General features: G+C 44.1%; 1 protein-coding gene across 1 annotated transcript in view; it reads right to left on the reverse strand.

Moving 5' to 3' along the window:
• Window positions 1–713: 713 nt before the first annotated feature.
• The window catches only part of COMMD1 (copper metabolism domain containing 1), a 62,144-nt gene continuing 49,585 nt past the window's right edge, over window positions 714–13,272 (reverse strand). The window contains exon 3 of the mRNA XM_063152362.1: window positions 714–855. Within this exon, the coding sequence (XP_063008432.1) occupies window positions 748–855 (108 nt within the window). The 3' untranslated portion in view covers window positions 714–747. The remainder of the gene's footprint in view (window positions 856–13,272) is intronic.

Below are 13,272 nucleotides of genomic sequence, written 5' to 3' on the forward strand. Positions count from 1 at the left end.
TTGGTCACCATTCCCTGGAGACCTCTTGAATCATCCACAGCTGGAAGGGACCCATGAGGATTATTGATCCCACACTTTGAAGGCACCATCCAGCAAAGAGCTGGATCAGGTGCTCTGCACATGCAGGACTGTTCCTTTTGGAAAACCAGCACATCCCACTGCCCAGGAGATGCTGCCCTGATTGTCCCCTGGCTTCTGCAGCCAGCTTGGGAACCTTGGGAACCACTGAATCCCTGGCAGCTACAGAGAGGTGTGTTTGTGCCTCTGCTCCCTGAACTCCCTGCACTTCATCTGCTTCCCTGGGCTTCAACTCTGAGCAGACACAGCTCACAGAGGTGGATTTGTCCTATAAAGTCCATGGTTTGGAAGCACAAACATGAGCTCCCCCTAATCTGCCTGTTTCTTCTGCTCATTTCTCCTCTGCCACAATTGGCCAATTTACCTTTGCTGTTCATCCAGCCCAGCATCCACAGCATCTGGAAGACTCCAGAAGTGACTGAGGAGATAAAGAGAAAAGCTGTGCTACACCCCAAGGCCTGATTATGCAAAGATTTGTGCAAACAGTGTTGCTGCTGCCTTGGAAAACAGGTTGGGAGGAGGGGATGAGAAAGCTTCACAGTGTGATGTAGCCCATTCTTGGGGTGATAATCTGGATTTAACCAGCACCCCCTATTTTATGTGCTGAAATAGGATTTATGAAAACGTACCAAGGGTCATTTTTTTGTAAGTTGCAATCTCTTTATTTGATTAAGTAGTTTGAGTCAACAAAGTCATACTCTCCTCTATTTCTGACAGTTTCTTCAGCATCTGGCTCACCTTGGCCTCATCAAACTCCAGGCAGAGAAACTCCGATTCCTACAAAAGAAGAGAGAACAATATTTGAGAAAAACAATTATGTTTGATCCCTGTGCAGAAGTTTGCTGAGGAATTTGACAGCTTAACTCCATTTGTCCATGGACTTTCTTGCATTTTCCTGTCTGATTAGGAGCATTAATTTGTATCAGTGATAAATATCCAGGTGGGATCTGCCTGAGGCAGATGTGTTTGCAGGAGGCTGCCTACGAAAGTGTGAACAAAATCCTGGAGTATGTCCCAGAGCATTCCTTGATTAGGAAGCACTGGAAAAGTCAGATCTCAAGCAGTCCATGAGTTAACCCCTGAGGCTTTGAGGAGACCCAGAGCCTTGCTGAGTGAACCATTCTCCATGGACACCAGCAGAGCCAGACAGCACCAGCCTACCCTGAGCAGCTGCTGTAAACTGGGACTGCAGAGCCAATGCCTCTTCAGCTCCTGCTGGTCCTCTCCAGTTCCAGCATCCTTGCTTTTCCAGACCTGCCTAGAAAAGTCCAGAGCAGGCTTTCACACAACAGCTCCTGCAGGAGGAGCAGCTTTTCTCACCAGCCCAAAATAATCCCAGTATTTGTAACACATTTCAAGTCTCCTTTCACAAAGGATCCGACAAGAGCTCTCTGTAACCTGACCTCTCATTGCTCCACGTGTGCTCCAGCCAGGGGCTGGTTCCTGTCCTGACCTCTGGGAAGGAGTGGCAGTGCCATGCTGTGCAGGGACCTGCTCCTCCATGGAATGGCCTCCAAGGCCAAGCTCCTGGTGCCTCCTCTGGCCTCCAGCCACAGCTCTGCACCCCGAGCCATGTGAGCCCATCCACAGGCCAGGGCTGCCCATGCAACCTTTGAGATCTGCTAAAGCTGATTTCATGGCCTAATCACAGGGGAACGTGAGTGCACAGGAGGAGATGGGAGCACCTACTTCTGGAGATGTTTTTGCCTGAGCCTAAAGCATAAGGCAGGACTTTTTTGTTTTTTGTTCCCCTCTTCAGGTTTTGTCAGTCAAAAGGAATGTAAGTTGATCAAAACAAAACACTTTGATTACACAGAACTCTTTGATTACACAAAGACACTGCCACTTGGTACAAGTGTAAGTGCACTCAGGAAACATTCTTTCAGCTATACAGCAGCTAAACCTCTCCCATGTGGGCTGGAAGGTGTCTGGTTACCCACTCTCATGGGCACCAACCTAAAACCTGACCCAAGAGGGCTGGAAATCAGGCTGCTCAGAACTGAGCTTCAGTTTTATTTAATGCTTTGTTAGTTTATCTCCCCCATGAAAACCAGAACAAAAAGTAAGATGGAGCCATGAAATACAGAAATCCTTATTCCTTCCCTAAGGCATCCTCCAGGAGCAGGACAAATGGTATCCCTGCTCATCCTCAGCAGGAAACAAGGCATCCCTTCTGATCCTTCCAACTGCTAAAAAATGATGCAGCCCCGTCGGAGCTGAACAAAACCAAAACCAGTCCGGGACTCGAAGTCCTGAAGCCCAGCAGTGCCGCTGCCCGGGCTGGAGCCGGGGTTTCAGCCGAGCTGGGTGCCCAGAGGAAGGTGTGGGAAAGGATCCCCATTTCCTGCAGCCGCCTTGGCTTTGTCCCTCCACGCTTTCCCACCCCTCCTCCCCTCTCACTCCCGGGCTATAAAAAGGAGCTGCAAAACAAAACATCCAAGAAACACAAACTGCCCCAGCCTTGAATCGGGTTTTCGAGGAGCTGCAACAACAGAGTGCTGCAAAAATATTTATATGAGAGACTAAAAGAAGCACGACTTTTTCTGTCTCAGTAACTATACTTAAAAACCCCATGTATTTTTAGAAAACCGACCCTCACAAATTGAAAACTTGAAAAAATTACCATTGTTCTCTATTGTATCTGTTTGGCCAGCTATTTAAAATGCTTTCTAGCAACTTTGTACACGTTGTATTTCTAAGTTTTAGCCACTACGTTGGAACAAGAGAAAGGAAGCCCTCAGAATTCGCATATCATTGCACTCATATTCATTTCCCCTTGATTTGGAAGATCCTACAACAACATTGAGCATTTCACAGCCACCAGCCAAGGCGCCAGACCCTCTCTTAGAAGCCGCCTCAACTCGACGCGGTGCTTGTAAGATCATTAGAGGTTCTTTGTAAAGGAATTATCCCAGCTTGAATTACCAGGAGAGCTCTTCAGACGGTGAGAAAACACCAGCTCCGGGTGCCTGTGTGCAAACACAGCCGGCCAGCCGAGTGCCTTTGGATTTGGGCACCCACAGAGCCTCTTCCCGGGGCAGTGGGAGGATTGGAGGGGTTTGGGTGCGATCCCTGTGGAGCAGGCAGCGCTGCCATGGGCTCTGCAGAGCCTGCCAGCAATGCAATCGCAATCGCACTGCTCCGGAAGAGATCTCATTCTCTAGAGTGGATGGTTTAAAGATTTAGCTTCCCCTTGCATATGTAAAAACCCAATCTGTAATGTCACCAAAACTTGCCTTCAAAACAATCTTTCATTGTGATTAAGAACCTACAGTCATTTTCAGCCTCCTCCCTTTTTTTTTTTTTTTTTTTTTTTTTTTTTTTTGTTATGAACGGAGCCAAAAGAAAAGTGAGAATTCCAATCAAAAAGTAGGCAAGTTCAGAAGTGCTGCCATTTTGGACATTTTGGGCTTGGCTCGTACCCAAGTGCAGAGCTCGGGTTAAACCAGAGATGTGTTAGCACAGATGAATCTCGGACCGTTCCCATTGCCAGCAAATTAGGCTGAAACACCAAAACACCAATGGGGGATAAATAAAACAAGGAGCTGGTCCCAAGACACAAAACAAGGAGCTGGTCCCCAAGACACAAAAACAAGGAGTTGGTCCCCAAGATATAAAACAAGGAGCTGGTGCCCAAGACACAAAACAAGGAGTTGGTCCCCAAGATATAAAACAAGGAGCTGGTGCCCAAGACACAAAACAAGGAGTTGGTCCCCAAGATATAAAACAAGGAGCTGGTGCCCAAGACACAAAACAAGGAGTTGGTCCCCAAGGCATCAGCGAGCCGGGACTCAGAGCCAGCACACAGAACACGTGCCCAGGAGTTCACAGCACATCAGCTCCCCCAGCAACACCCACGGGCACAAACAAATGTCATTTTGGTTCCAAGGCATTAATTAAACACAAAAGACAAACTACTCGTTTCAGAATAAATCTACTGCTGATATTTTTTTGTCCAATTTTGCAAAGAAGTGTTAAGAGATTGCTTCTCAGGAGTAAAAGAAAACACCTGCAGGGGCTTAGGTATAACCTGCTGTTGCCAATAGTCTGGTTTATCTGGTACTGTCAACTCTCCCACTTCCTCCAAATTGCTAATTCCATGTAAATACTATTCCAATACAACTCCTGCAGGGACTATCCTGTAAATATTATCCCAAGTCATAAATGTAATTGTATTTCAGGAGGAAAATCAATCCCAGAATCACAGGATGGCTTGGGTTGGAAAGGACCTTAAAGCTCATCCCTGGGCAGGGACACCTTCCACTAGACCAGGTTGTTCCAAGCCCCATCCAACCTGGCTTTGAACACTTCCAGGGATGGGGCACCCACAACTTCTCTGGGGAAACTGTGCCTCACCACCCTCAGTCAAGAATTTCTTCCCAACATTTACTCTAAACTGACTCTGTTTCAGTTTAACACCATTCCCCTTGCCCTGTAACTCCATGACTGTGTCCAGAGTCCCTCTCCAGCTCTCTTGAAGCCCCTTTTAGGTACTGGAAGGGGCTCTAAGCTCTCTCCAGTCTTCTCCGTGCTGAACAACCCAAAGTGTCTCAGCCTGGCTGAGGTAAGGGAATTATCCCAGTTTGAATTACCAGGAAAAATCCAGCCCTGGCAACATCTCCATCACTGTCCTTGGGACTCATCCCAGCAGGTCCATGAGGTTCACTGGTCAGTGATGGTCAGTTCTGAGCCTCCATCCTCATGGCTCAGCACCACAGCAGGTTTTGCCTGAGCCAGTACCTGCTCAGGCTTGCACGGCACACAAATGCAAATCTCGATTTACAAAAAGAAAAAAAGAAGAAAAATGGAAGCGGGGCGGGAGGGAAGGGGATATTAAAAAAAATCCAAATGCCCTCCCCAATACCAAAAAAGGCAAGAGAAAAGAAATTAAACACCACACCCCCTGCCCCCCAAAATCTCAACATAACCAGAAATTCAAAATGGAAATTAGACACTTATTAACAATGCAAGGACACATTTTCCTTGGAAAAGGCACATCCAGAAGTCATTTTTGCAATGATGCTGCCAAGCTCTATCACAGAAGCCTTCCTTCACTGCAGATTTCCTTACTCATTACTGTGGGAATTTGTTACTGTGCTGCCCAGTGGCACAAAATAAACCCTGATAAATTCACCCCTGCACTATAAACTTGCTTCCAAACCTTTCTCTGGGTGGCCTCTCCCTGACACCTGGTGCTCATCATGCCCAGGGCTGCCTGGGTCAGAGGGACCTGTCCTGTCACAGGTGCAGAGCTCTCTCCCATCCCCTCTTTCACTCAAACATCTGCTGCAGGAATGTCACAATACACAACATCCACCTTGCATGAATGGTCCAAAAAGATGAAAAACCTTGGATTTTAGCTTGCATTTCCTTCTTCAAAAATCACACTTATAGGACATTAAACTGGGTAGTTCCACTGGGTGGAAATATTTCATGTCAGAAGTTTATGAGAGCAATTTATTTTTGCCATTTAGATTCTTGTCTTAGGGACATCTGATAGATGGTAAAAAGAAAACAAAACCACAAAAAGTTGCCCCAAACCAATGCAGAATGACGAAAGTGTGAGATGCTGCATCGATTCTTCCATCACATTGCATCAATCGTGATCCCACTGAAAACTTCTCAAGTTATTTTTATATTCATTAATATTCTGCAAGATGTACTGGGGCATATGATAATGACAGCAAAATCTTGAAAATTCCACAAAAAATGCAACGAATTGCAATCCACTGATTTCACACTCCCACATATCTGACAATACTAAGTTCATTATTTTTAATTCAATTTAGAGCTATTTTTGCTAGATATCTACAATCATGCCCTTCAAAACCTCTAATGTAAAGTGCAATTCATTTCCATAATACTGTATAAAATAAAGCAAAAATATTTGTAACTGTGAGAGCCTTTTAATTCTCCATTACTTTGATATTACATGAACCAGGAACCTCTTAAGCAAATTATTATTACATCCCCTAAAAAAAAAGCTAACTCCATTGCAGATTTTTAATACTTTTAATGTATCATCAAGCCTGTAATATCATAGATGAAGCAGATTAAGGATTGCAGAAAATGGAACAATTCCAAAGGATAAAAGTAGATCCCTGATACTGCATAGCAAATGTAATGTCATTCCTTTTACATTATCAGCCTCCTGAAAATATTATACCTCATATTTAATATCCTACATGAAAAATGAGCATTTCTGGATGCAGCTTTAACCTGCTGCTCCCTGTGCCTTTTGGAGGTGCAGCTTCCTTTTCAGGAAGTGTTGAAGAAAAACAAAGCCAAACCATAATTTAATCAGTATAACTAATTAGAAGGTAGCATACTCTGTAGCTTTTATACCTTTCACATTAAAAAGCTAACAAGAGCAACATGATTCTTACTAATTAACAAGAAAAAAGTACAATACTTTTATCGAAGCCTCTTCTTATATGGCTCTGGAGATATTAACTTTCATTGGTTTCTGTAGACCTTCCAATTTCTCTCTTTTTGATTTTTAAAAAAATGACACTGTTTCTGATTTCTGACCTTATGCATTCCCCACATCCCACCCTGAGTGCCCTGCCCTGTGTGCTGCCCCTGCACAGACTCATCACTCCAGGGGTTTCCTATCCACTGTTCCCCCCAAAACCCTCCCACCACAGTGTGCAAGCACAGAGGCTGGCAATGGGCAAGTGCTGGATGTCCAGCCCAGGTTTGGGATGAGTGATCCCTGATTTCTGCTCACCCAGTGCTCACACAGCTCCAGATGCTGGGAGGACACTGCTCCATCCCTGGGGATGTCCCTCAAGACCCTTGGCTGATCAGGGGAGGCAAACACTGCAGAGCTGAGGGCAGCTTGCTGTGGTCAGAAAGGAAAGGTTATAAAAACCACAGTTCTGCTGGAACCAACACAATGCAAAAAAAAGGACCGGGTTATGCTGACAAAATGCAGATTGCATTCTCATTTACGGATGACTCTTTGCAAGGTCATGCCTGTGACTTTTTGTGTGGCCTCACCTGATCAATTGCTGTTTGCTGAGCCTGCTCACCTGGTTCCTCCAACACCTCCAGCTACCTGAGGCTCAGGGCACCCCACAAAACCTGCTGCAGTCACAGGAGCTCCTCAAAACAGAAAACCCTTCATGGCTCTCCCTCAGTGAGGAGTGGTGGATGTTTGACTCTGTACAATGCTGCACCTGCACTTTGGAACATGCTCAGCTTAGGCTAAATCCTCCTGAAATTGAGCTGTTGGACAAAAACTCTATCTTGAGGTGTTCAGAGTATCCTAAATTTTTAAGGCAGTTCTTTTTCATGAGGGCATCAAAAGGCACCTTTCTGACCTAGCAGTCACCTTGAGCTTACTATTTCCATTGTTTACCATTTGCTTTTTTCCTCAAACCCCCCTCGCCCCCTGCATTACAGCACTTCCTATGAAAAAATTAAAAAAAGAAAAAAAAAGAAAAAAAAAGAAAAAAAGATATTTAAGGAAAAACCTCAAAAGTGGCTTTTTCCCCTCATAGTCTTGATCTTGGATATGTGCAAAGCAGTTTGGGGAAGGATCCAGACTGGCCTGGGAAATACTGACCATGTAAGCAGGTCACAGCTGAGGGCCACTGAACACAGGGCTGGGGAATCCCAGCCAAAGGCACTGCCAGAACTTGTGTGTTCTGAGATAGGAATGGAATTGAGACAGGGAACAGAAAGTGTTGTGCTCTAACTCCTGCTGCAGGAATGAAAAGTGAAACCTCATGTATCTGAACTGTTTCTAAAAAACAATGCAAAAGCAGTCACTCCTCTGACCCCTCTGTGCCCCTCCAGACACGGGTTTGTCAAAGCAAGCACACCAAATGTTCCCATTTGAATTCCAGCAGCTTTGAAAGCACAGCTGAGCTCCAGCTCTTTCAAACCCTGAAACAGTGAGTGTGGAATGTTTAATCTTTAACAGCAGCATTTTTCCCGTGCTGCTTGACCGGCCTGAGGTAAGTAGGTGTGATGGCATACCAAATAAATCAATTAACCTGCTTAGGCTAATGACACTGTCTTGGAGACCCGGTATGCAACTGTGCCTGGCTCTTGAGCCAGCTGCTATTTAAACAAAGGTGTAAGCAGAGCTAAAATCATTAACTAAGAAATGCATGAAGAGGTTTTAAAAGGGAAAAAAACCAAACCAAATAAAACCAGTGTTATCTGCAAGCTTCATCAAACTGTACACGGAAGCACATAAAGCCAGCATAAAAAACATATTAAATTACCTTTGTATCACTGTGAGGTTTGAAACAAAACATGTATTAAAAACTAAATTTAAAATAAAAACTATATATAACTATATAAGACTATATGCATATGTAGTTTATACAGTTATATATATTACATGGAAAACTACATAAAAACTATTTAAACCCTCAATTTCTGGCAGGGCATCAGGCTCTCTCACAAGGGTACCAGCGATGAGAAAGCTCCATCATCACTTATTCAAGCCCTGCCTGCTGTGTCAGCTCTCCACTGACAGAGCCTCTCACTGCAAGGTGAGGTGCTCTCCTCTCAGAGTCCTCTGCAGGGGACCTCAGAGGGTAAATGCCCTTCCTCACTTATGATCTACATTTTCCTACCTTGTTTGACAGCTGTCCTTGTTTTCTTGTGCAGTGTTTTGTTTGGTTGGCGTTTTTAAGGCTGCTCATGGAGCTGAAATATCAGTGTACAGCATTCCCTAGACATATTTTATGTCCCAATAACTAGGCTAGACTTTTTTTTCCCAGTCTTGTAGCTCTTAATTGCAGTGTGAAATTAGTCTAAGAATAAGAGTCCTTACTGATGCATCTTCTGCTTTTACACTAAATCCACCTTTTCTAGTGAGAACATTCTTTAGATCTGGAATTAATTTTCATTACATTTACATTTACCTATTACCTAATATGAGAATCATTCAGCATGGCAAAAAAATTAAAATCAAACACCACTCTATCATAACCCCCCACACTTTCTCAGAACAAAGTTTCAACTACTTTATGTTATTATTTACCATTTTCATAAATGTTTCAGGAAGTACCCTATCACAGCATCAAATCCTCCCTGCCACTGGGGCATGTTTTTGTAACAGAGTATCCCCAAGACCAGGAACTTGGTTAACTCCTTAGGACACAAGGAAATTTCTGTGCTTTGAATGTAACTTTTTATTTCATCAAATCAGTGTCAACCACATTCCTCTCTGTTACTGCAATAAACAATACCAGGAATGAATACAGGAATGAATTCAGGGGGGTAAAAATTACTTTTATACCAAACCATCAACATAGTTAAAGCAATCTACATTTAGAAATAACCCCACAGTTAAAGAATGCACTAAAAACCTGAGCAGAGAATTCCTGACCTTTAGGACGCTGTGTGACTTGGGATTCTGGTATTTTCTGGCTGAGAGTACTGCTGGCTTGCAGGCTGAATAATTTGGTTAGCAGCCCCAAGACAGATCACTCTTGCTCCTCCACAGCTCTCTCATGTTTATGTTACATAAATGACTCAGGAACCCATTAATGTCCTGCTCAAATATAAAAGCTGAGTAGAAATGAATATCCTCTGCCAACCCAAGTAATTCTACAGTTCTGTAATACTGGGATATTGGGACACAAGACAGATGATGGACTTTGGACCTGGTTAGCACAAGAGATTTGATAACAGGATGCCTTGGCAATAGCAAACAGAACTTTGAGGATTAAATCAAGATTGCAAGAAGATTCAACCAGACTGACTTACCAGAAAAAGAACATGGCATCAAGACTTCTGCAAGCAAGAGATGTTTAAAACCTGTAAGTTTAAGTGATGATTAACCCAGTAATTGTAGTAAAACATTACTAGCCTTCCTAAAATACTATATAAGCATTTGTACTTCACAATAAATTAGAATTATTTGACCACCACACCGAGTCCCTGTCTCTCTCTTCATCACCGATACTGTAACCCCAAAACAATTTATTTCCCATGAGAGCAGACAATGCTGGCTCTTGTTGATAGCAAAGGCCACAGGATCTTGGCTTTTCCTTTCCAATCAGTCATCAGTCAAGCCATAACTGGTTTTCTCAGAGAAGAGACCAAAGATTAGAATTACTCTGAAACAGCATTTTGGAATAAGATATGTTTAAATCCCTTCTTTCTGAACCCTGCACACTTGCCCTGTGGCACTTGGATTGCCAGAAACAAGGGCACATGAGGGGTAGGTGGCTCCTCTTGCTGAAATGCTTCAACACCCAGAGCTGAACTAAAAGTACAAAGGTGTTTATTTTGGTTGCTGCAAGTCTTGCAAACAGTGAGTAAAGGCCATGCAAACCCTCTGCTGATTTATGTGTCTTAATGGCAACTGGTAATGCTCTCAAAAAGCCCCATTTCAAAAAGTTCCTATGTTCTTCACCTAAGCTCTGGGATCAGCATGACCCAGCTACAGCAAGCATGTTTTGTGCTCACAAAATGGCATTTTACAGAAATAATTTTTGAAGGGCAGCTGTTTGAGCCCTTCTCTCCTTGTCCTGCTCACAGCAAGCAGCAATGCCAGGCACCTGTTTGCTCCAGGGCATTTCACCATCAGAGAAAGGAGAGAGACACAAGGCTGGCACAAGACAGGCACACACACCCCCAGCAGCATCCCCATCTCCTCCCACAAACCCTCTGTTCCTGGCACACTGATCCCACACATCTGGAATTGCAGGCAAATACACCTTGAAATGGATGGGGAAAAGTCACTGGCATTTGGGCAGAACTGCTCATCTAAAAATACATAAACAGGGTACCAAAGGCTTGAAAATATGCCTGCAGTCCAGCATGCATTCAGCTGGGCTTTCCTTCTTAAAATATTTAACAAGACAAAGCAGTCAGACCAAACAGGCTGTTTATTTTTGCTGCTTTTATGGCATTTAACCTTTCCGATGATCTGAAAATAGAACTTACCAGGACAAAAGGATCTACTTAGAGTTCTGTGGCCACTGCAAACACGTCTCCTCAGTGGGACCAAAATAACTGTATTTGTTTCTTTAGCGCAATTTGAGTGTGTGAACTTACAAGGGGACAAAAAGCCAAATTAAAAAAAAACCAGTCTAAATAATTTTAGGTTTTTTTCCTCATTACTTTCAGATGCAAACTGCTGTCTTTCAATTTAGCATGAGAAAGCTCCCACAGCAAAGGGGGCAGCCACGTGTTCAGAGTCCAGCCTGGTTTACAGCCCCTCCAGCACTGCTGCTCTTGCTGTTCCACAGCCTGGGACAGGCATCACACTCAGATTTATCAGCACAACAGCAGCTCCTGCTCAGTGTGGTGCAAAGTCTGCTGAAGATCCTGAGAATCTCTGCACTGACCTCAGTGACCTTCAGATCAAATGCACAGAAATATCAGCATTGTGTGCCAGCAGGGAGACACCAGAAGAATACAGCTCTCTTCTGAAAATACAGGAAAAGCTCCAGATTTGCATTTTTCTTTGCCTTTTTTTTTTTTTTTTTTAACCACAGAACATGTCCTTGGTATTATTTGCTGCATAATACATAACTCCTTTTTCTTTTTTTTCAGCCTCTTTTCTTGTGTAAGGTGAAAAGCAAAGGCTCACAGTGAAAGCTGAAGCTGGAGGTTCAACCCTGAAGGGACGAGCGTGGGAGGACATTTCTGCCTGAGCAGAATCTCACTGCAGCCAAGGGACTGCCTGCTCTGCCCACACAGCTCCCCTTGCCTCAGTTAAAATTACAACTTTGTTTTAGTCAATCTGGGATTTCACAATTCATTCTAGAAATGAATGTGGGCAATAGAGCCTACACTCAACCCCACACCTGGATTAATCTGTTTAAAGGTCTCATCAGGACAGATCAGGACACTAATTCTCAATATGATCCCCAAACCAGCCTGGGTGCAAGGATTGTTTTAAGGTTGGAACTCCATAGTCCTCTTGACAGGCATCATGTTTGAACTATATTTTTTCCCAGAAAGATAAAATGTTTGAAGAGAAGTTATCTAATTTTGGTTGACCTCCCATTCTCAATTGAAGGGCAAGTGGTACTGAAGTAGAAATCATTTCCATAACTGAGTTGCACAGCAGTCAGTTAACAATTAATAAGCAATCCACTCAGCATAGGAAAACTGAATAGGAAAATAAACACATGAGAATCAAAGATACCTCTGCAAAGAAAGGCTTCAGCTCCTCCACATCAGATATTTAATTAGTTGTCTCTTTCTTTTTCTCATGGTGAACAAGGGGAGAAGAAGGCAATAAAAGACCTTAACCACTTCTCCTGAGGAAAATGGAGATGATGTGAATGGCTCATTTAGCTTTCTGTGCCTTTGGAGCAGAGAAGTTTTTTTGTTTTGTTATTCTCCACAACAGCAGTTTTATTCTCTGTGCATTTTTTTATTCTCCACCTGTCTTTTCGGGCCTGCACCCAGAGTTTGGACACCAGCCTCCAGCAGAGTGGGCAGGTGTCTCCTCGTGGTAAATCTGCTTCTCCTGCATCAGGAAAATGTCCCATTTGTGACTGGCTCCCCTTGGCAGATGTAAGGTCACTGCTTGTGCTGTGGGGCTGTGAGAAACAGAATGTATTTCAGCTCCTCCCCATTCCTGGGATCAGGCTAAAGATTTCCTCCTGGGAGACCCACCTAAGCACAAGGACTGTGCCTGGTGGGCCTCATGCTGGCCTGGCACACCGTGGCCAGGAGGGCACAGGGACACCACTCCTGTCTCCAGCACCATCCCCTGCCTGCTCTCTGCAGCTCCTGAGTGGGAGAAGAAGTCACGTAGCAGCTCTCAGATAAAAGAAAACAGAATGCTGCTGTGATTTCAGGCAGGGAGATGAGATGGAGAAAATGAGCATTACACAACTCCTAAAGAAGCAGGCAAGGGGAGGATGACGTGCAATGCTAAATGCTCTTGCCTGGTTTTGGACAGCTGTCCTGAAGTGGAACTAGAGTAAAATCCGTGAGTGGACCTGTGTCTCTAAAATGCATGTGCTGCTTCTCTTTTCAAGCATCAAAACACTGCACAGGATTTTTTTATCCTGCCAAGCCTAGGGGTTTGTACCAATGGCTGCTCTTCCTGCTGCCCTCTTGACCAAAAGGTGCTAACAAAGCCAGGACAACTGTGCAGCATTGTGATAAAAATAGCTGGTTTTGGTTTAAATATCTTGCTTTTCAAACCCCTGCCTCCTGGGAAGCTAAGCCCTGTGAAAGGGCTGGGAGGTAGTGGAAACT

Source organism: Melospiza melodia, chromosome 3, assembly GCF_035770615.1.
Source record: "Melospiza melodia melodia isolate bMelMel2 chromosome 3, bMelMel2.pri, whole genome shotgun sequence".
Taxonomy (NCBI): Eukaryota; Metazoa; Chordata; class Aves; order Passeriformes; family Passerellidae; genus Melospiza; species Melospiza melodia.